The sequence below is a fragment of the Metopolophium dirhodum genome, chromosome 2, assembly GCF_019925205.1.
Source record: "Metopolophium dirhodum isolate CAU chromosome 2, ASM1992520v1, whole genome shotgun sequence".
Classification (NCBI taxonomy): Eukaryota; Metazoa; Arthropoda; class Insecta; order Hemiptera; family Aphididae; genus Metopolophium; species Metopolophium dirhodum.
Window position 1 is genome coordinate 36417139 of NC_083561.1, and position 25360 is coordinate 36442498.

General features: G+C 28.8%; 3 protein-coding genes and 1 long non-coding RNA gene across 7 annotated transcripts in view; 3 read left to right on the forward strand and 1 right to left on the reverse strand.

Moving 5' to 3' along the window:
• The window catches only part of LOC132938449 (uncharacterized), a 7630-nt gene extending 4384 nt beyond the window's left edge, over positions 1-3246 (forward strand). For both annotated transcript variants that reach the window (XM_061005284.1, XM_061005285.1), the window contains 7 exons: positions 38-260; positions 325-588; positions 647-1018; positions 1091-1609; positions 1709-1803; positions 1891-2090; positions 2161-3246. In XM_061005284.1, coding sequence (XP_060861267.1) covers positions 38-260; positions 325-588; positions 647-1018; positions 1091-1609; positions 1709-1803; positions 1891-2090; positions 2161-2296 — 1809 coding nt within the window. In that variant the 3' untranslated portion in view covers positions 2297-3246. The remainder of the gene's footprint in view (positions 1-37; positions 261-324; positions 589-646; positions 1019-1090; positions 1610-1708; positions 1804-1890; positions 2091-2160) is intronic.
• LOC132938450 (uncharacterized) overlaps positions 1-5924 on the forward strand; it is a 20445-nt gene extending 14521 nt beyond the window's left edge. For all 3 annotated transcript variants that reach the window (XM_061005287.1, XM_061005286.1, XM_061005289.1), the window contains 5 exons: positions 3295-3396; positions 4444-4581; positions 4917-5000; positions 5099-5255; positions 5657-5924. In XM_061005287.1, the coding sequence (XP_060861270.1) occupies positions 3295-3396; positions 4444-4581; positions 4917-5000; positions 5099-5255; positions 5657-5732 (557 nt within the window). In that variant the 3' untranslated portion in view covers positions 5733-5924. The remainder of the gene's footprint in view (positions 1-3294; positions 3397-4443; positions 4582-4916; positions 5001-5098; positions 5256-5656) is intronic.
• LOC132938451 (uncharacterized) overlaps positions 1-13817 on the reverse strand; it is a 24365-nt gene extending 10548 nt beyond the window's left edge. The window contains exon 1 of the long non-coding RNA XR_009663917.1: positions 13652-13817. This is a non-coding gene — a long non-coding RNA (uncharacterized LOC132938451). The remainder of the gene's footprint in view (positions 1-13651) is intronic.
• An 881-nt stretch (positions 13818-14698) lies between these two features.
• LOC132938490 (lysosomal proton-coupled steroid conjugate and bile acid symporter SLC46A3-like) lies at positions 14699-25143 on the forward strand. Its single transcript, XM_061005355.1, has 8 exons — positions 14699-14967; positions 17856-18437; positions 19926-20283; positions 22010-22111; positions 22191-22328; positions 22399-22482; positions 24249-24405; positions 24774-25143. Exons 2-8 carry the CDS (start codon positions 17901-17903, stop codon positions 24907-24909), a joined length of 1512 nt encoding a protein of 503 aa, XP_060861338.1. The 5' UTR covers positions 14699-14967; positions 17856-17900; the 3' UTR covers positions 24910-25143.
• Positions 25144-25360: the final 217 nt, after the last annotated feature.

Genomic DNA, 25360 nt, shown 5'->3' on the forward strand with positions numbered 1-25360 from the left:
AATGATAATTAAACCAAATCTTATTTATTTCATTTAGGCTACGATAATTGGTTTTAAATCTAAAAAAGTGCTTTTCGTTGGAATACGCAATAAATATTGTTGTATTTGCCAAAAATCGAAAAATAGTAAAAAAGTCGCACCTGATCATCAATGCTTCCTCAATTGGAAAAAGTCCTCAACAAGTATGGAGGCCGATGGCGTGGTTGAAGGATTTATGAAAAGCGAGGAAATGCATGGATTAAAGTATAATTGTTTAATAGGTAAAAAAATTAAAAAAAAATACTTGGTAAAATAAAAAAATTGTGGCATTTAAAAACGTAATAGGTGATGGGGACAGCAGTGTGACTAAACGCTTAAATGAAATTCAGCCGTACGGTCCCAATTTTCACATAAGAAAAATTGAGTGCCGAAATCATTTGATGCGAAACTATGCCACCAAACTTACAGTGATTGCTAGAAACACAAAATACCCACTTCGTGTTCGAAAATATATTCTATCGAATATTTTACGATTTAGAGGTGATATCACAAAAGCAGTTATACATTGGAGAAATATAATTGGAGTAACGAAATTAGAAAAGATAAAAGGTATTTTGTGGAAAATATTTTACAATTTATTATAAATTGAATGATTTTTAATTTGTAGGTATTCAAAGAGATGTTGCTAACGCCCCATACCATCGACTTGGTCAGCATCTAAAGTGTGATTCTTATTTTTGTAATGGATCGAAAAATAATGATTTAAACTTAGTGCCAGAGGCTGAAAGCTCTGGAATGATGAATGAAATAAAAAACTATGTATCAAGACTTGTTTTAAATTCCGAAAGTTTGTTAGAAAATAAAAATAACAACATGTGCGAACAATTTAATTCTTTAATAAACAAACACATAGCCGGTAAAAGATTAAATTTTTCGAGTAAAAGAAGCTATAATACTAGGGTAGAAGCAGCCGTAGTTTCATTTAACTCTAAACAGTATCTAAGAAAAATACACAAAAAGATCTCCAACTGTAGTCCAGGTGTGTTGTAGTAAAAAGTTTTAAAATTTTGAAAAAGGTATCTACATTAAAAATAATTATTTTGTTTTATAGGAAAATTTGGGAAAAGATTCATAAAAAATTATGAACGAATAAGAACCAACACATTAAAAAGAAGACAGTTATTCCCAGAAGCTAGAAAAACTAAAATTATTTGTACTGACGGTCCAGATGCTGACTATGGTTTGGCAGAGCCGCTAACAAACCAATATTCACCACAAGATTTTGAAAAAAAAAAAAAAGAATTCCTTACATCCTTAGAGAATGCAGATATTAAAAAAATTGAAGATGATACTAGAAATCAAAGTGAAAGTGAGAAGTGGTACTATGAACGCAAAAAACGAATTACTGCCTCTAGATTCGGACAAGTTTGTAAAATGCGTTCTAGTACCAGTTGTAAAAACACCGTGTACAATATACTTTATGCTGGAAATGTCCAATCTAAATATTTACAATACGGCAGAGATACGGAGCCTATCGCTCGTAAAAAAGCAGAATGTATAATTGGCGAAAAAATACAAATTTGTGGTTTGATAGTGGATCCTGATGAGCCATACTTAGCAGCAAGTCCAGGTAAAATATTTGAATATTAGGTATTATATTATATTATTTATGTTTTATAATTTAATTTACGTATACAATTTAAAATATATCGGGTCTAATATTATATAGATGGCTTGATTGGTAAAACGGCAATTATTGAAATTAAATGTCCATATATTGCAAAAGACACTTCAAGTGCAATAGATGCTATTAACAAAAAATTAGTAAGTCATGTTGTTTACATATTATTATAATCATTGCGTATACTTTAAGCCTGTAGTTTTACAATTTCATTTTTTTAAACTTTATAGTTGCCATATTGTAACATAGTAGATAATTGTACAAAACTTAAAAAAGATAATATTTATTATTATCAAGTAATGGGCCAGTTGCATATTACCCGCAGAAAATTATGCTATTTTGTAATATATACCAGTAATTGGATTACGGTAGAAAAAATTTATTATGAACCAGAATTTTGGACTTCTAATATGGCAGAAAAATTAAAAATGTAATTTATTATCTGACCTAACTTAATAATATTTTAAGTAAGTACATTTTTAATTTGTTTATAATTTTAGGTTTTATATGGATTGTATGCTACCTGAAATAATTCAACCACTTTATCCAATAAGAATGTTGAAGTCCGATATCAAAGAGCCTGAGCGTATTATTAAAATTATGACCACAACTAATAATAATTTTAAAAAAATGTGACCTTTATTCTCATCAGTTATTCTATAATATTTTTAATAAATGTGAAACGTGTTTTTAAAAATATATTACCATTTCAGATTTTATTTAGAATGTTTACTGCCAGAAATTGTCGATCCACTATATGGAAAACGATTTTTGAAAAGTGATATTAGAGAGCCTGACCAGTGACCACATTAAACACCAAATTAATAAAAAATAAAAATATACCTATATTAGTTTCATGTATGATATAATAGTGTTAACATTATAATTGACAAATGATTACCAATAGGCAATACTGTATTTTTTATTTAATTTAATTTGAATATTTAATAACTCAATAGCATATATAGTACCAACGGTAATCGTATCTTTGTAGAGAAAGGTAGAATCTTAAAAATAATAATAGATAGCTTTGATACGGGCTACTGTATCATCTTTAAGAAGTACCCAAAAACTGTAATTTAAAACGTATACCTACCTATGTAGTAGCAGTATAACGTAAAATCATATATTCAATAATTAAATTACTAAAAACTAATACCTATTTAGATATTTAGGTAGGTAATATTAGTTTAGGATACTGTTATAAAGTAGATATTATTTACTGTATTGTTTATATTTTGTATGGAGTAAGCATCTAATAATGCAATAATTATAAGCTGAGTCGCCGAGAAGGTATGCGCGAATATTACGGCGGAAACGCGTCATAATATAAGGTGTTTACATTTTATATTTACGCGATCAGACACAGTCGAAGGTTGAGGAAATAATAAACATCGCTCCCGAATGAGCACAATCGTCCGCCGGTCGCCGACAACGAGTATTGGGCGTGGCTTAAACGCCGCGTGCTTGCGCATCGTGAAAACACTTAACAGCGCGTTCTCTCGGCCGTTCTATTCGTTTCGCTTTAGGTGTAGCGTCCTCTTAATATGAATACCTATCATATTAGTACATGCCAATAATAAACTTAATATTTATTATTATAATGAGACTAAAATTGCAAAATTATTTTACAGGTGATCTTTCCGTATCGTATTTGAATACACGTGCCCGATTCAAATGGAACGAAGTTGATTTTAGTGTGTTTTCTACTTTCTCTATGGTCACTTGTGTAGTAGGTAATTAAAAAACCCAGATTTTTTAGATAAAATACTAAATACAACTGAAAAAAATGTTATGTAAGAATACAATTTGCTACGTAATATTATAAAGCTTGGAGTTATATAAAATAAGTGAAAATTGCAAACATCTAGCTCTAAACTTATATTTTTCATATTTTAATACTTCTATTAATCTATTTGGTAGCTTTATTATGCGCATAGTACCAATAAAGATAAGTGAAAAATAAAATAATTGCTATTTCTGTAGTTCACTAGTTTAGTTTACTTTGATTGTTGTGTAAATAAAATAAGAAAATAAGATACATTGTTAAATTTATTGTTTGTTATTTAAATGTACAACAGGCTACATATTTACAGCTAATTATTAATACAATTAAAAATTTGAGAGATTTGAATAAATTGACGATTGCCTTTCAAAAAAGCCTATTATTTTGAATTCATGGTCGTAAGGTGTTGACCTAGTCTGAGAATGAATAAGCCAGTCATTGAAAACGTTCATCCGACCCGGGCTGAAGAACACAAACTTGTGTTTGAAACGAATAAACAGTTTCTTTATTAATGATTAGGTTGTGTGAAAAATGAAAAGTATTTAGTAATCACTTCGATTATTTTGCAATCAAAACTACTATAATTACTAAAATAAATCCAAGACACAATTGTATTTCAAGTACTGTCCACCCACGGATGTAAATACAAAAAACAATATAAATATTTTTTTTTAATTTAGACTTTTAAGTGATTTAATTTATAACCACGAGCTATACATTTTTTGAATGCGTATGAAATAAATATTTAAAATATATTACAAAAAAGTATGTATTTAAGTATTGAATAATTAGAATGTAGATGGCTACTGTGAAAAACTATAATTTATACCTACATCATTATTTAAATGCTTGATTTAATCTATGCGAGTCTATTAAAAGCAACTATTATTAAAAATAATATACTGTATATCTACCCGTCTTAATTATCACATAATATTGAATATTTGAATGTATAAATAGACCTTTTTATAAAAACAGAAATGTCATTATATTTTAGGTTCATCAATTTGCATCGGCTTATTTAGCCATGTCCTTAAAATCGACGACAGCTTAATTGGAGTGGTGGCATGTGCAGGAAAAATTGTTGCCGGAATATGTTACGCTTTAGCGACGGAAGAATGGGTATACTATTTGGGTGTGTACCTTATATTTATGAAAACATGTAAATTAAATTTAAATTTAAATTCAATGATGAATGGCAACTATTCCGATGCCTATGCATACTGATATGTATACAGTATACTATAGTACTATACATACAATGAGCAATTTAATTAAATTATCTTTACTCATAATCGTTTTACGAAGAGATGATGTATTATTTCTTTCAAATAATACGACACTCATCTGCTGTCATCCGATGAGAACCAAACCGAATTTAAATGATTAAATAACATTTGCTAGTACAGTGCCATAATGGTAATGTGGTATGAAAAAATGTGCTTAATGTAAAATGAATTTTGATTGCAGGACCGTTAGTAGACATTATGGGAGGCACAATTTTCATAACATCGAGATCAATTATGGCAAAAATAGTCAAACCCGATGAATTAGGTAAGAAGTTTAGTGTTTTGATCATTTATTTTTTTTTCTATTCATTTAAAAACGTACATACTATTTTTAACTATAATTTAATATATTATAATTTATAGGACAAGTTATGGCTATTTACAGCATCGTCGATTCGCTTGTCCCGGCCGTGTTCGGCCCGCTATATACTGTGATCTACAAAAATACAGTGGATACGTTACCCGGAGCGTACAGTTTAATAGGATCAACTTTAGCCATACCGGCGACCATAATATACTAGTAAGTAATCGTCATAAATGTAAGCGGTTTGTATGGCTAAATCACATGGTTAAATCTCAACTTAGATTTTCTAATTCCAATTTTCGGTATATTATAACTTATGATATTTTCGTATAATATAAGCTAATAAATTGTTATAAAGCGAGTGAAATGAGTTTATTTAAAATAATACTTGACATTCTTCTAATTTTGAATGCTTAACTAATCTATGAGTATGAGTTATAGGCTATAATTTCTAACAAAATTATATCTCCAACTCCCCCCCCCAAAAAAAAAAAATAAATGACGAAGAAAAAATGTATTTGGTAGAGAAAAATACATAATTGTAATATAATGAACAACATTTATTATCAATATAGTTAAAGAGTTCATAGTAATATTTTATTTGATTTCCGAAATAGCTGGATGTACAAAGATAGCAAACTATCTCAGAAAATCGATGATAAATCAGTTGAAATCGAGAATACCAAACTTTGAAGCTTGATGTAATGAAAACCACAAGGCAATTTTCAGTTGGATTGATCATCACTAAAAGTCGAATATGATGAAAATCATAAACGTGGAAGCATCGACGAAAAATATATTTTACTTGTTTTTATTAAAAATAAAATGGTAAAATGTTGTATAGTTATGAAGATAAATAATAAAGTTTCGTACTTGATAGCAAAATTATGTTGTTCGGTTTTCTTGTTCAATTCAAGCAATATTAATACGATATTTAGATTTTATTAATATTGTTTTTTTTTTTTTTATTTTTAAGACAACTATTAGTAGAAACACGGGGAGTGAAGGGTATTCATTTTGCAGTTGCATGCCCTAATCATCAATGAATGATCCACTTTAATTTAGGTTTTGAAGGCCACTGACCACTAAGATTTTAAATTCATGGGTGATTGTAGCGTTTATGTATTTAACAGGTAGTAAGTAATATTAAATATGACATAATTCTATAATATTATAACATGAAAACTGAAAATTAGTGTGGAATTTAGATGATAAGAATTAAGAAATCACTATTAATTATTGGTATAATGTAACTTAGGCCAAGGTAATACTGTATATTAATCAAAAACCAATAATATATTATTAGTCAGTAGTCTGTGATATTAATACACCGAGAATGTGAATTAGTAGTTTGTTATTATTATGAATAATACTATCTATTTCTATATATATATGTTACAATTAAAATATTCTTGATAAAAAACAACTAACGAGCATCATCTATTAATCGAGAATTTTTACTCCGATATCTATATAATACATAATATTATAGGCGGTTTTATTGAAGAAACTAGTCAATTAGTATTGCGGTTAATGAATCCCACTTCAAAGTAAAGTATTAAAGTTGTGATTATAAACATAATTTCACTTGATCATTCAAAGTGGTTAAAAAGATTAATTAGAAAAAAAAATCATTTACTCCTCTGCTGTACAAGTTAGATTAGAAGTGGGTCATTGGAATGGATGGTGTTAAATTTGAATTGAATTGTATAATATCTTGATAATATCATTGTATATAAAAAATGATTCTGAGCGGAAACGGGCTCTCAGTCATCCTATATATTATAATAATATTTTGAAATTACAACAAAATAGCTGAGATCGCTATTATTATTTGTTTAAATATCTAATTTCGTCCAACTTAAAATAGCAATAAAAAAAAGGTAGACAAGTAGGTACCACTCTGTGCCTCTGTTGTACATAAGTTGTCGAGGATGTAATTTTAATGGATGTTATTTAAATTAATTATTAGAATTCAATGACAAATCATTGCATACAAAAAACGATTCTAAGCGGAGACATTGTGTGTTGTGTCCTAATGTAAATAATCCTTGTATTAATAACCTAATTTATTTATTTTTTTTTTTTTATTGATCATTTGAGCCCGGCAACTATGGCCATTAGCTGTTTGTTCGTTTTGTAGGGGAGGATACTGTTGGTTGATAAACACGTGTGTGTAGCTTTGGCAGATTTTCGAGTGGGCACCCGTAGGTATCTGCCGTGCCCGGGGTGGGGGATAGCGGCACTTGTTCTCTGGACACCGTGACTTGCCCGAAGTAAAATGCCGCCCGTGAACCGAGGTTTGAACCCGGGTCGGCTGCATCGCAGCCGACGCCTTAGTCCGCTCGGCCACTCCGTCCCCCTAATCTAATTTAATAATTAAAAAGGTGGATAAGTGGATGTCGCTTTGCTGTACGGTAGGTTACAAGTGGGTCACTGTAATGGATGGTGTTAAATTTGAATTCAATGATATAATATCATTGTATAAGAAAAACGATTCTGAGCGAAAACGGTCAGTCAGCCTATGATTTTACCAAATATATTTAATGATATTATTGTGAATAAAGTAATTTATATATAACCTATTTACGTGGAGCCTTGTTTTAAATTTTCAATCCTTAGCCATAAAAGTTAAAAATTTATTAATTTTTAACTACAAAATAATTAATAAATTATAAATTTGATAAATGTTGTCAAAATTTGAATTTTAAATGCTTATAAAAAAAAATTGTGCCTATGTATTTTTAATATTTTTCAACTGCTATTAGAACGATATATCAGGAGCCTTATATTAAATTTTCACGATTTTTTACCCAACAAATAAAAATTTATTGATATTTATAGAAAAAAAACTAAAAAAATTGAAAACTGACAATGTCCGTAAACAGCTCAAAAAGAGTCAAAATATTTTCAACATTTTATGGTGTATAGAAAATGCTAATATAAACATTCAGTGAAATTTTCAAGTATCTACAGTCATTCGTTTTTTAATTACAATAAAATAAGAAAATTGTTACATGAGAAATCGAGTAAATATCAAATGTTGTAAAAATATAAATTTCAGACGCTCATAAAAATTTAATTTAAGTTTCTTCTAGACATTTTTTTTTTGATAAAGGTAGACAAACTTATGAGTAATCTTATATTACATTTTCAAATCTTAGATTTAAAAAGAAAAATTTTTATGAATTCTCATCAAAATAATTTGCTATTTTTCGTGATTTTTCCGTATTTTGTCAAAATTTGAACTTTAAATGCTTATAATTAAAAACTGTGACTAAGGATTTTTAATTTTTTTGATCTGCATTTGAAACAATAACCTAGGAGCCTTCTATTAAATTTTCAAGCTTTTTTACTCAACAGATAAAATTTTATTGATATTTATAGAAAAAAAAACTAAAAAAATTGAAAACTGACAATGGCCGTAAACAGCTCAAAAAGAGTCAAAATATTTTGTAAATTTTATGGTGTATAGAAAATGCTAATATAAACATTCAGTCAAAATGTCATGTCCCTACGGTCATTTGTTTTAGAGTTACACCAAAAACCAAAATCGATTTTCTCGAAAACAGATTTTGCGTAAAAATTCCTGTTTTTCCTTAATTTTTCTTTTGTTTTTCACGTCGCTTGTGAAAACTACTGGGAAATTTTTACTTTTGACCCCCCAAAGTACCAACTAGATTCACTTTCCTCTCAGAAAAGTTACTATTGAAGAAAATCCAAGCACTTTTACTGTCCTAAAAGGTGATGACAGACACAAAAATAAAAAAAAAATAAAAAAAAAAACACACATCGTTGTAGAATCAATACATTCATCGCTTCGCTCAGAATCTAAAAATTAAAATATCTTCTGGCAGTAAATAGCGTAACACTCCGTTAAACTTTTTAGAAGAATTTGTGGAGAATCTTCTATTAAAATGTCTAATGTTAGTTATGAAAATAAAATTATGAAACTTATATGAATTGCTAAGTGTAAAATAATTTACAATATTTTAATAAATTCGCATGGCTAAATTAAATTGTTTGGAAGTTTAAATTCTTACAACATTGGATATTCATTCGATTTCTCATGTAGCGATTTTCTTATTTTATTGATTTGTTTTGAGCTGTTAACGGATATTTTTAAATTTAAATTTTTAAATTTTTTTTTTTCTATAAATATCAATAAAATGTTGTTTGTTGGGCCAAAAAGTGTCAAAATCTAATACAATGTTCAACTTTTATAGCTGAGGATTGAAACGTTTCAACAAGGTTACACTTAAGTAGGTTATTCTGTTGTACCTTTGTAAGACGGAGACAACGAATGTCGGTATCACGTCCTCTTAAATGACCAAGAATAACGATTTTAGTTATTTTGTTGTAATTTTATAATATTAATTCAACTTACCGGCTACCGTATTAATAATAGGTAATAACATAATAAATATAATATAAAATATCCACACAGATAAACCGTCACCGCTCAGAATCGTTTTTCGTATACAATGATATTATATCATTGAGTTCAAATTTAATACCATCTATTATACAGTGACCCACTTGTAAGCTACTGTACAGCAGAGCGACATCCACTAATCCATCTTTTTAATTATAAAAGCGATGTCCCAGTATTTATTCTTTTTATATTATTCGAGATAAGCGAAACTGGTAGCTACTTAAAATGCCCACCAAATAATTATTTTGCAATTTAACCCTTTCAATTTTAGTTCATAGTTCATATAGAAAAAAAAAATAATATACCTAATATTTGATGGTTTTTTACCCAAGTCCCAAATATTAAATAATCAGAACTTAAATTATTATTTTATTTAGCAATATATATATATATAGGATATTATTGATATTTTTAATTCACAAGACAATCTAATGGCCTGATAGCCTCTGTTATCGTTTATTATTTGAGAGATAATATACAAGTACATACCAGTACATTTGGATGACGTAGATATTAAGTCAGATAGAGCTCTATAGTGCTTCTTAATTGTATACCTTCTCAATTGAACGTTATTTAATTTAAAGTAAAATACAAATAATTAAATATCTAAATAATTTATGATTGAAATTTTCTACCTAGCTTGTGTTTAAGGAAGAAAATTAACTGTTTCATAATATATTGATAATTTTACATTTTTACATATTATAATTAGATATAGATATATAAACAATTAAAATAAAATTGAATATGGAATAATCATCAATCGACCCACACTTAATCTATATAAATAATTAACCATTTGATAACTGACGTTTGGTATTAGAATTTTTACAGAATAGATAATGTTTTTTTTTTTGTCAACAACTTTGACCGAAAGATTTTTAGAAATAAATTATTTTAGTATCATAAGCTATAGTTTTTCTTTTATTTACCAATTAATTTATATTTATTCAGTTATTCAAATTATTTTATTTACTCATAACTCATAAGATGGAAATTTTATGAATAACGAGTCCAATGGTAGAACCTACATTAAATGATTTAAAATTTATATAAGTCGAGCCTTTAAACATACACAAACTATTTTTCTTTGATGTATTAATAGTAGTTTCAGTGCAATAACTAATAGACCCCCCCCCCCAAAAAAAAAAAAAAAATATATATATATAAATAACAGTCCATGTTGCTTGGTATGTTGCTAAGTATACTGTACGTCTGGACGAATTACTTGCATCGGTACAATTTTGTGTAACTTATAAAAGCTAAAACTCAAAATACGAAGACGTATTACTAGATTATATTCACATGCAAATTCCATCTCATATTATGCTTATCAATTGTTAATCCAAAATAATATGCACGAGGCTCTAGATAAAGTTTTAAATTCTATATCATTGCACAAGTTATTACTATCACAAATGTGATAGATATAATTGGGTAATATTTTAATATCGATTTAATGATATTTATTAGTATTGTAATTTTTTTCATGATGATTCTAGGAATCATCTTTGAAGTTGATCACTTCCTATATCGCAATCATTTTTGTGTTACTAGATGAAACTAACTTGATGATTTAAAACAATATGGCTATATACCTATATTTTTTTAGTACTTCGGAGCTTGTAATTAACACGTGCAATTAATAAAATATGATTAGAAAACATTCTGTGTTAAATAAAGGATAAACTGAAGTTTGATCCCGAGATATTAGTTCACTTCAATTAAACACAATTTAGGTCCACGCAATAATTTTATACTACTCGAGTTGAGTCAGCAGTAACAACACGCAGCATTTTGATGGTTAGGTTAGGTCATTTAGGTGTAGCTGCAGATTTCACTTAGCGCAAAGTTGGTGGCGAAAAATTGAAAAACTGGGGCTATCGTAGCTTTAGTTATTTAAATTAAGAAGGCCAATACTCTACAGTATTATTTAAAGAACATAATATATTATATACCTACATTAATACATTATATAATAATGAATAACCCTCAATAAGAAACCGTGTGTAACTCGAGGAATAATATGAGAAATTAATTTTTTTAAGCTGATCAAAAAAGAGTGATCCATCCACTTCATATATTATCTATATGATCACTGAACAGTACTTTACGGTTGATTGTGTCGATTAAATAGGTGCAGTTATAACTACCTAGCCATATATGTTCACATTTTCGACAAAAAGTGTTGGTAACCTACTCTAAAAAGTATTCCTTGAAGTAGAAGTGTAGTAGATAGTAGGTACTCAGAATCCCGCCACCCTGCCAGGGCCCTGGAAGTGGAATATTTAGAGGGGCAAATTTACCAGCCAACATTTTTCTTTATGGGGGGAGGGCATAACATCTTAGGGGGAAATGTGTAATAATCTATAGATAACACGCCGTAACACAATATTATATTGTTAACGCCTCGTAATTTGTCCGGTTTATCAATGGTCTGTGTGAATATGTCATAGGTACCTACTATAATCAAATTAAATACTGAAATAATTCGACTGGTATAAGACAAAAGGGGTTTTAGGTCACTTTGTACGGCCAAGCATTAAAAGTGTGAAACGTGGACATTTACGTCAGGTAAAAAGATACATTGCAGAACGCGAACACTTGTACTATTATTTACATAAAGTAAATATCATAAATATAAGCTATATACCTAATATAAGTAGCATAATATATAATATAAATTATTGAAATAGAAAATTTAAAAATAAAAACTTAATTGTTATAAAATATTGTTTATTAATACTCGTATAATCAAAATGATCAAACAATCAAAAATATGATTATAAATCTTAATTGTATTATATTATATTATCAAAAGTTATGTTTAAGTAAACTAAAATTTGTACAATATAAATATATCAAAATTACAAATAAAATATAATATTGAAAAAATCTTTTAAAACTACATGTATAGTATAATATTGAAATATCTCAAAATCACAAATAGAATATAATATTGAAAAAATCTTAATAAAAAATACATAATATTGTATAGTATAATATTATAGGGATATGTCAAAATGACAAATAAAATATAATACTGAAAAAATCATTAAAACCTACATGACGTATAGTATAGTATGGAAATATCTCAAAATCACAAATAGAATATAATATTACATATATTTACAATATATACCTTATGTATATAATAGTACAAAGTGTCCGCGTTCTGCCATGTACATTTTTACCCGACAGTACAAAGTGTCCGCGTTATGCATTTTAAACGATGGACCATACAAAGTGACCGTTTACCGACAAAAGGGGCTAAGTGACAGTTGTACTACTTTTCAGGAGAGCAGAAACAACATTTTTATATGTTCTTAACTTTGGCGTTGGGGCTTATAGGTACTTAAGCTTTAGAAATTAAATTATTATATATTTTAATTCCATTTTATGTTACATTGATGGATACTAGTTATATTGAAATGTTTCGTTAATATTTAAACGCAATGAATTATGTTAAGAGATTTACCATTTTTTGGCGTTTAGCTCTGTCTTTTTGTTTTTTCATTTGTGATGAAGAGCGCTTTTACCCTAATTTAAATATGTTATGATTATTGCTATAATAATATATTATTTTGAATAAAGCGATAAAGAAAAAAACAAGTTATCTATTTGTATTAGTTTTAATACCTATTAACTCTTCAGAAGATGAATTTTTAAATAATTTGTATAGTCCAAGTAGATATATTAATATTAAACATTTTAATACTTATTTTTAAAATTATTATTTGAATTATATTAATATAAATTTATTACATTTAAAAAATGTTATTTTGTATTTAACTTATAAGCCGGGGACAAATATTGTCTGTGTATAAAATTATAATGTGGTCCAATTGTTCGCTGCGGCGATTTTTCGTGGGGACCAATGATTCTAGATCCCATAAAACATTACTCACAATATTGACGTTTTTATGATAGTTCATCCATTCAAAATTGGTAACATAGTATAATATTGTGATTTGTGACAAAAGTAAAATTATAATTATATACAATAACTAATTTCTCTATCCAACGAATAAAATCATAATCTATAATCGATCATGAATAATATAAATATAATTATTGTTTTAAATGATCAATTAAATGATCAATGTGAAATGTGCAGGTATTATAAATAAATTAAACTACAACAATACTAACGATTAATATATTAAAATATGATTACCTTTCCATGTTGTTTCATTGTTTAGTCCCCACTCATCGTGAATAACGAATAAATAAAAGTAAAATAAAGAAAAATGCTGTGACAGATTGTACACGATATCTCAAATGAATACTATGTAAAGTGATAAGAGATAATAGTTAGTACAGTGATTAACTGGTCGATTTAACGAAACACAGAACCATTATTGGATACTTAGTAACAGAATAAACTGCAATTATAGCTAAAAAACCACAATAATCATTGACACATACACACATACATACACACAGATATACACATTAATTAGGTACTTATGTAATATTCAATAATACAGTTAAGTAACAGTAAAGTTATAGGTCTCAATGTCTCATGCAATATATTATTATTTTAGACAAAACACATTATCGCAGTTAACACAAAGGTCAGTGAGCTATGATATAACCCGCTAGTCGCTAAGTACCTGCCTACTTATAAAAGTCTATTCTATTATTCATAACACTACAGAGAATACATTTTAAAACAGCTGGTAACACTGAGTGAGGAAGAATGAAAAAATAGATAGGTACCAAATATTAATTAAGTGATTTTATGTGTCAAAACAACCGGAATGTTGATTACATTGTACCTATACGTAGGTTTTTTTTCATGTTTTTAACGTAATAATTAAATATTGAAATGTATATATTTTTCAGTTATTTATTATAAAGTTTGCCTATCTTTGGATAAAAACCCTGACAAATACCCCCTTCCGGGTGTTAAACTATTAAATAAACAAACAAAACGAACAGTACTCATTTATAGTATTCAATGACAAGATTAAAATATACCTACGTAGGTAAGCAAGACACGAAAAGTTCGATGTGTTGAATGGGAGATTGGGGAGAGGGGAGTGCTCTAAGGTTCGCAGGCTGTACGTGGTGAGCATTGGTGTTTTCATTAATAGTTAATAATTCATATAGCTGATAAAGAAAAACGAGGGGGGGGGAAACCACAGCACACCATTATACACCATATTATACTGCATATTAGTATTTTAAATATAACAATATTTTATATACAGTTATGTATTTTATTTAGACTATATTATATACGATATAGTGTAACATTATCTAGTTGGCTTCACTACTATGTTCGGACCACTCGCCAACTGTTTATTTTACGTTTTAACAATTCAATTGGTTTATGTTTAACAAATTTTCGCGCCAAAAAAAAAATACTAATACGTAAAATACAGTATTTCTCAACGCTAAATATTTTATGAAACGTGTGATTGTCAACTTACCGTCACTGCCAAAATCTAATGCCATCTAAATCGAGCAATTGTCGATTAAAATAAGGTAACTTTTAGCTTATAATATTAAATCAACATAACTTTATAGGCGTTATGCACCTAACCTACGTCAGATACTCCTATATGTGATAGATTTTAGACTGCCGTAGTTCCGTCCATTGAGTATGTTAACAACAAAGGTGGGCAAGTTAGTGAAAATAATTAATTGTGGCAAGTTAAGTTGATTAAATTAAATTGCCTTCAGTTAAGTTAAAAGTTAACAACAAAAAAATTTAACTAGATACCTAAGTTTAAAGAAAATAAATTAAATTAAATTAACTTAACTCAGTTAAAAAAAAAATTTTTTTTTCAAGTTTCAATAGTTTTAAGTCATAAACTGCCCTATTATTTTGTTGTACTTAAACATTTACCAAGACTTTTAACACTGTGTAAAAAATTAGATTATTATAAAATATAATTAGAAAATTAATTAGGTACCAAAATCGAAAAAGTGTCAACGAATCAGTATGTCTAGTTGATTACGTATGACACGAAAAGAAAAATAACTTAACTGCACGACAATGATAATTAACTGTAAAAAGTTAAGTTACAATAATTAAGATTTAACTGAATAAGTTAATAAGTTAAAAACAAAAATACTTAACTTTAACTTTTTAACAAGTTAATGCCCACCTTTGCAGGTTAACAAGTAACAATTGCTCATCGTTGTGTAATTTAAACTAAACAATTTATTATTTAATTATACGTCGTTCACCATAAATGAAAATATAATTCAGTGCCCGTATATATGTCCTTAAAATAGAACCATCAATACTTTACAGTTAAATAATTTTATTAGATTAAATATATTTGTGTGAAAAAAAACTGAACCATCCCTAAGTGGGGGGTACTATGGCACTATGTAGATTTCAAGTCCATATTATATTCCTATTATCGTTTTGGCTGTACGTTTATTATCTATGAACAGTCAGCCAGAATTTTTTATTATGAATGAACATAAAATACAGCACTATATTGGTGTATCCATAGTCAGTGGCGTGGTGAACGACGTTTACCTGATGCAATTGCTTAGCCCTAGAAATTTTTCAGAGGGGTGGGTACCCCTTGGCTCAGGTAAAGATAATAAAGAATAGATTAAGAACAACCATCGGCCAAAACAGAATCACTAATGCTTTTATCTTGCGAAAAAGATATTTCAACTAATTTAGAAGAAGCATTAGATAGAATAGGTAAATTTTCTCAACTGCTAGAAAGAGATCTTTTATTTAAATAAATAAATTTATATTTATGTGATACTGTAAATAAAAAATTATATTACTATATACCTATATTATTTTTTATGTAATGAATTTTAATTATAAATAATGCATCATAAAATCTATTTTTTAATAATACACTTACATATAAGCAAAGCTTTTGTTAACTGCATAAAAGACTGCTTCAAAAGTCATCAGAGTTAATTGATATTTTTAATTATACTATTACTATCTTATGTATAATTAATTATTATAGTATTATTTATAATAAATTATTGATAACTTCCTATAACAAAAATTCAAAATTAGCATATAGAAAATTATATATAGTTTGGGGTGGGGTGGTAGTGGGTGGGTCAATATATAAATAATTTGCTTAGGGTTTGAAAGATGTTCGCCACGCCACTGTCCATAGTCGCAAGTATTGGGGGACTAGGTAGTTGGACTAACCTCCTCCACCCCCCTTAATCTCAAACTACTTACCTATGAGTGTATCTCTGTTTTAGTGTACCTCATTTCGCTGGATAATGGTGGCATCTAATTACCTCGCTTTGTGAACTGATTCCTCTGAGATGAGTAATGAACCTACAGTGGATTGGATATAACACTTAGTTTATTTTTGAACGTAGTTCAAACTATTTTCTAAATTTTTCTGATACATCTAACTCATCTAAGACTAATCTCTGAAACTTTCCTTAAAATTAAATACGGTTCGTTGATAATCGTTTGAAAACTGTTGGACCAATTTGGCTCTTTTTTTATGTTCGTAATTGTCTTGTTAAGATTTTTACAGAAAGACAAATTGGAAAAATTTTGTTTTTTACAAATGGTTGCCATTGGTTACATCTTACAAATTATAATTTAATTTACCTACCTAATACTAGAAATTAATATTTTTTTGGTTTATAAATCATAAATGGCGGCCGTTGGTTACTCGGGCAGGTGAGGTAAAAATATGCATCAAATCGTCCCTTTATGACCTCGAATAAAAAAATCATATCTTAAAACGAATACGAATCGGTAGTTTTAGAATCGGTTCAGTAGTTACAGAGATTACCCCCTACATATTATAAACAAATGTTGCCTCTTTATAGTTTCAGTAGTTATGGAGATGACCCTCTAACCCATACAAAAATATATTACCTCTTTATAATATTAATGGTGTCGGTGCCGGTTTTTTCAATTTTACGAAATCCTATAAAATTTGAAAATCAAATTTTATGTTTTAGCTACCACCTTAATTATAATACTTTTCCACTAATCAACAGCTCGATACATATTTAGGTGGGTTGATATACGGTGTATTATATCAACGAAAATAACTTTACAGCTAAAACCCTCACGCCCTGTAAAATAGTCAAATTTTCATTTTACTTTAAATAGTGGTAAAAATATACGTTTGAAAAATAACAAATATTGTGCATTACCATTGAAATGCATATTTTAGCTTCTATAATTATAGCTGTTAAAATCGGGCTTTGACACGACCCGAAAATTGCTCTCTTCTTTCAAATAAACGAAATGAAATGAACGAAATGAACGAAATCCGACTATTGTGAGGGGTTTTCCTGTTAGACATGTTTTTGTACTAAAAACGCACCGCCTCCGACGAACTTAAATAGATCATTGTTATTATATTAGGTATATAGAATATGTATATAACATAATATGTATATAGATTACACATTTTACGCGCCGTCCAATTCGATCCACGTCAGTGAGCATGAGCCACCACCAGCCGGTCGCGACGGCCGCGGTGTCGGTGTGGCGGCGGTTCTGGAGTGGCGTCACCGTCGAGCCGGTGGTCGCGTGCTATATGACGGCGTTCACGATGGTCACGCTCACTGTGTCCAACCTGAACATGCAGAAGGCATGCCGCGTGAACCTCCAGCTGCCCGACGAGACGTGCGAGGCGCTGGTGACGAAGGCTGCGGGCGGCTATCCGGCCGACGAGGTGGCCGTCCAGAAGCTGGTCACCGGCATGATGATGTGGCAGACGTGCGCGCAGAACATTCTGCCGTGCGTGCTCATGCTGTTGGTGGGCGCTTGGAGCGACCGGACCCGGAAGCGCGTTCCATGCATGCTGTTGCCGCTCTACGGCGAACTAGCCCGGAACGCGGGCCAACTGCTGTGTGTCTACTACTTCTATCAGCTGCCCATGGAGGCGGCCGGAGTCGCCGAGACGATACCGCTGGCCCTGACCGGTGGCCAGACCCTTATGACCATGACCGCCTACAGTTACATCGGTGACGCCACTTCGGTCAGTACCCCACGTTTTAATATTATTAAAGATTTATGGTACTTGTACTGACTAAAAGCCCTTAAAATGTCCAATGAAAGTTATCAATATATGCGTAGTTAAAATGTTTTTTATTTGAATCCATAGTGGAAGTAGGTACGTGATATATAAATGTTGAAACGTACAAAATAATTTCTGCTACGTCGTCGCCGTGACTCGTACCTTTTATCTTATTCTGATTGGCCGTTGTAATCATGGTATATCGTTCAACAACCATGATGATCTACCGAGATAATATTATTATATTATACGAGATATTGGGCCGAGATCAACTTTTGGACAGGGTACGACAGACGACGTAACTGTGAACCCGCGGCCTAATTGATAATTTATGAATAAATCATAGCTTAACCCAGTGGTTCCCGACCTTTTTTCATTCTACGCCCCCTAGTAAATTTTTAAAAATCTCACGCCTCTTCCTTAAATTAGTGTTTACACGACCCATTTTTTTTTTTAGTGATACAAAATAACTATATATTATACAACTAACGACTAAACGACTTACATCAAATTTGAAACTGGTATATCAAATCAACTGTCCATGGTGGCACACTGGCATAGTGAACCTTTATAGTTTATTGTCTCGACAAAACTCGCCCAAGTCTGAAAAAATGTTGATTTAATTTTATTCGAATTTAAACTTGGCTCAATAATAACATTAATGATTATAAACTTGGTTTCGATTGCGTTATTAGTTAATACTTATTTTGGTTATAGATAAGTGCGATAAGCACCTACCGAAATGTAATAACTAATAACGAAAGTGGTAAAGATTAAGTTTCGATAAGAGTTATAGATAAAATTAAATACCTATAACTAAAAACATAAAAAAATATAGACATTCCTATTACCATATATCATACCATTTTACCATTATAGATAAATAATTGTTCGTGAACGTTCATCACCGGTTCTGCAAAATGTATAACCGGGACTTGTTATGTCTCACCTAATAGTCCTATCGATAATCGATTTGTATAGAATACAATATGATAAACCACACAATTAATATTTTCATAGTTCCCCAAATATAAATTGAATAATAGTGATAAAAAATAAAAATTATTTCCTTCAATTTTTTAATGAGACCAAAAATTGGTTAATAACAAGTATTATGCAAGACAATTTCTAAAATTTGGCCATTTCAAATATTGAAAGAGATGTTACCAATGTATTGAAGAATGACGATGAACTGTAAATATAGCTATAAGCGTATAACTCAAAAGACAGAAAATTTGTGTAACAATACAATTAAAATATAAATATTACATATTATATATATAATTTTTAATATACATTTATATTTATTATAACTTATAAGCAACTGTCACTTACAAATATATAAGCTAGGTCGGTGTATAGAAAAAATAAGATACCTACTTATTGTTATAATTGTAATCTATAATTGTTATAATTGTGAACATACTTTGATGTTTATATTTATTTTAGGTGGGACAACGAACATTTAGAATTGGGGCATTGAATGCTGTTATGGCTGTATCTATGGCTCTCGGAACGTCAATGTCCGGCATAATATATAATAAGTTAGGATTCTACGGAGCATATGGTATATCGTCCATGTTGATTTTAATAGGTCTGTCGTATGGATTATTGTTTGTCAAAGATGTGACGCCAGTTACGGAGGTGAAAAAAAATAAATCATATCGTACGACCATATCAGAATTTTTAGACTTCAAACAAATAACCCAGTCGTTCAATACTACTTTTAAGAAACGTCCGAACAAACAAAGGATTAGAATTATAATTTTACTAATTATATTCATGGCAAGTGCTGGTATAAATGCTGGTTAGTATATTTGAGACGGGATAAAACAATATATTTGAATAGTAATATTAGATTCTGAGCATAATAGCAATGAGTGAATTGGTTTTACAATGATGGATTTTTTTGTCTGTCTGCCATCAACATTTGGGGTAGGTAGTAAAAATGCTTTTGACATCAACATCTTTTTTGATAGAAAAGTGAAACTAGTTGGTGCATTCGGGAGGTCAAAGTTAGAAGTGTCCAGTAGTTTTTAAAAGCGTCCTGAAAAACAACAAACAAACCAATTTTTGACAAAATAAATTTTATTTTTTTGGTGTATCTAACTCAAAAACTAATAACCATAGACACTTGAAATGTTCACCAAATATCTGTATTAACATTGTCCATACATACAAATGTTGACTCTTTTTTACCTATTTATAGCCAAGGGGAAATTGTATAAGTTTTTTTTAAATTATTGTCGATCAAAACTTTTTCACTTGGTAAAAAAGTTTGAAAATTTAATGCAAGGTTCCTCAAAAGTTGTTGTTAGCAGTTATAGCAGTTCAAAATTATTGAAGATACATAAACATGATTATTATTTATATTTTATATTCAAATTTCGACAAATATCATCAAAATCGTGAACATTTGCAAACTATTTTCAGTTAGAAATTCCCAAAAAATTTTCTATTCATAGCTAACATTAGACATTTTAATAAACAATTTCCCAAAAGTTTTCTTGCTTTTCACAAAAAATAAAGTTTATTGAAAAGTAAAATAATTTTTTTACGAGGGTAGAGGGCAACCAAATATATTTTTAAATGTTTACTTTAACTTTACATAATTTCGTTAAACACTAATATAATCGTTAGCTATGGACGGGTCAGGTTAGGTTCGATTGCCGCTCCTTGGCTACTTGGCTACGCCCTTGCATCCATTACGATGACACACTCGACAACTGATGTACAGCAGAGTGGTACACATTTGTCCACCTTTTACATTTTGAACTAAACGAAGAAGTTATTGTTTTCTATAATATAGAATAGGTAACTAGTTTTTAAATAGTTAACAGTTTTAAAATTGTGATTTTTTTTTTTATCCCGCATTACTTTTATAACGATTCTGGCACAGTTCTAAAATTTAAAATGGAATTTATTCAAAATTCGAAATATATCTAGCAGTTAATATTATCATTTATCAGTTTTACTGTATCGATATAAAAAAATAACGAAAATACAATATTACAATATATTATTCAATCGTATTGTTACTATTCAAAAGTAGCACGTATGATTCGTGAGTGTGATAAATCCTTGTACTAAATTATTGATTTTGAGTGAATTTAGTCAGCTTAAAACAAATACTTGCTTATATTGCTTTCATTTTTCTATTCAAAACCTAAAGTCGCTGACATACTTAAATGTAAATTTAATTATGAAAATCAAACTTTTTAACAAATATCTAATATGTGTTATTTACATGTAAGTATATATAGAAATCAAAGTTACAGATAATTCAAAACATAGTGAATCAAATGCACCGCTATCGATATTATATTATAAAGCCAATTACCTCGCTAAACTCAAAATAAGCTATGATTAAAACATTTATAAGAAATGTTTTAATAATAGTTATTAGTTATACATTAGTACGTTACCAACATTTACCTACTAACCTCATAATATATAAGTCATTGAAAAAATTTAACAATGAATTTTATTATTGATATAATATTTATTAATTACTTATTTGTATACTTGTATAGGTTATCATACGGTATGTTATTTGTATACTCGTGTTCAATTCAATTGGAACGAAGTAAAATACAGTGTATTTGCATCTTATGAATTAGTAATGAACATAATCGGTTTGTTTAAAAAATAGTTTATAAATCCTAATAATTTAAATGTTTTTTAGACGATATTAACGAATTTATTTTATTTAAGGTCTTCTATTCACTACATTTGTCCTTAGTAAGCAATTGAAAATTTCTGATGAAATAATTGGAATGTTGTCATCGATTAGCCAAACACTGGGTGCATTATTTTACACCTTCGCTTACAACGAATCCCTTTTCTATATAGGTAAGTAGTGAAACTATAGTTAACAGAGTTATTTTTTCATTACCTATTTAATATGCTCATTTGTGTACAGGACCTCTTGTGAACATTTTAATCGGTGCAGAAAATATATCTACCAAATCACTGATGACAAAACTAGTACCAAACACTGAACTCAGTAAGACCTAATAACTTAACATTGATTATATTTAGTGATCGAAGTGGGGAAAAAATACGGAGGGGGGGTTACATTACACCACTTCTATAATACGTTTAAGCATTTTCCATCCTCCCCTTTTATTTTGTTTAAAATTATCCATCCCTCTTAGATTTTGAAAAACTAAATGTTTACTGTTATGATGTTCAATAAATGATTTTTAAAAAAATATTTAAAAATATTTACAATTTTAATGTTGGACACAAGAAGTCAGTAGACAAAAACGTCACTTACACGCTAAAGATATTATTTCACATCTACAATAATGTAATAAATTCTGTAAAAACCACTTATCTCATTACTATGTAATCATAGTCAATAGTCTATTATCTAACTATATATCCATTAATAATAATGTAACAACAACTACAGGCTAATGACCTAGCTGTTGAAGCCTTTATTACCAATAAAAAAAAATAAAATAATAATGTAATAGGTAATCAGGAACCACCACTGATCACTAATAACTAATATAGGTAGCTGATAGATATTAGCACGATACGATGACAGCTGCATTTGAGCTTATGAAAACGCAGTTATAGGCATTAACGGTATTACCCCCCCCCCCCCCCCCCCCATTTTTATTGGTCCACTTCAAACAATTCTTATAAGTACTTATACTTAGATTTTTTTTTAGAACTATTATTCTTATTGCAAGAAATTATTTAATTTTTATTTGATCAACTTAAAAAAATTGTTTCGTTAAAACATTAAACAAAATAAAGGTGGGTAAGTGGATGTCGCTCTGCTGTACAGAGTACTACAAGTGGGTCACTGTATAATAGATGGTATTAAATTATAATTCAATGATATAATATCATTGTATACGAAAAACGATTCTGAGCGGTAACGGTGTTAATGTGGCTATCTTATACTATATTTATATTACTATATTACTATATTTATATTTTTATTACTTATTAGTTATTATTAGTACGGTATTCGGTAAGTTGAACACAAAATAACTATAAAAAACTGTGTTTTTATATTTTTGAGGCTTTTTGGTTACAGAATAACCTACTTACATGAAACCTTTTTGTAAGTTTTCAATCCTTTAAGCTGTTTAACATGTTATACATTTTTAACTACAAAATTATTTTTAAATTTTAAATTTGATCAATGTTGTCAAAAATTGAACTTAAAATTCTTATAAAAAATTGTGCCTATGTATTTTTAATATTTTTCAACTGCTATAAAAAAAAAAACAGGGGCCTTGTATTAGATTTTGGCGCTTTTTGTCCCAACAAATAAAATTTTCTTGATATTTATAGGAAAAAAAAATTTAAAAAAATTGAAAATTGTAATGTTCGTAAACAGTTGAAGATACCATTGAAGAAAATCGAAGCAGTTTTACTGCCCCAAACGGTGATGACAGACACAAAAAATAAAAAATTTAAAATTTAAAAACACACTTCATTGTAAAATCCATACATTCATCGCTCAGATCAGAATTTAAAATTAAAACTAAGTACCTATCTTAATTAATTAGATAATAATATAGGTACTTAATAACATATTTTGTATAGAAAAATATTTTTCAATTTTAACTAACATATGATTATAATAAAAGTTTCCTGTGTATCATATTTTAGTTCTTATGGTGAGATTATTAAAAAGTATAATACAACATATTTTCTAAACTATAAACATTTATTAAATTGTTGAATCAAAAATTAAAGTTTTTAGATTTAATTAAAATTATAATTAATATATTTGTTTTATTTAAGGTCAAATAGCAGCTATATTTGGCATTGCAGAAATCATGGTTTCATTGGTGTTTGGTCTTATGTACAACGGTTTATATGAAGCCACAATTAATATTCTACCCGGTGCTTTTTATATGATCACTTTCATATTCAGCGCCCCATCTATTGCTTTGTTCCTGTAATTAATATAATTATTTATCTAAATTAGTTAAAATTTTAAAATTTTAAAGTTCTGTTTGCTAAAAAACCAAAAAATATCTTATTGAAATAAATTCATTGTTTTTTCTTTTAATTGATAAATCATGCAGCATTAAATTTATAGAGTATAATATATTTTCTTGACTCGTACAAGTAGAAACAATTTTATATTCATACCAAACTTAAAATGCTTAGTTTAATTTTCTCAACATTTTCTGATTTTAATATTCAATGTGGACAGATCTTTAATATTTATACTATCTTAGTACTTCTATAATATTTAATAAGTACATTGGTAGATTAAAATAATATTATTATGTCTGTTAAGGTTTTTGTTTTTATGTTTAGATGGCTGTATATGAAGCGAAGAAATGAATATGAATACTTAAACGAGTCAAATGATGTAGTGCCACATGAAAAAAGTGCAAGACTAAAGTCAAAAACTTTAAGTAGTTCTAACTATGGTACGATCGTAAAACCATAACAAAACTAACAAAAATATGCGACTGATTTTATAATACAGCAAACTCTCGTGATGCTGAATCTCAAGGGGATTAGAAAAATGTTCGAGATATCAAAAACTTCGAGATATCGAGTTTAATTAAAAAATTTAAAATAAATGAAATACAATATGAATATGAAAATGTATATGAATAATAAATAATACGAATGCCTAAAATACATAGTTTGAATACTTAAAATACTGAAATAATTGAAATGACTGAATATATTATTTTTCTTTTAAAAATCTGTCATTAAAGTTTCCTTAATATTACTTGTTGTCCATTTCCACATGATGTGAAAAACTTCTGTCGTCTAAATTAAGATGATCAGCTACAAAATCCCATTTATCATCAGAAATTATAGTAGTTGATAACCGGCTTTTATGAAGCAATTTATTCGAGATAACGAAAAACGATTCATTTTATATCGAG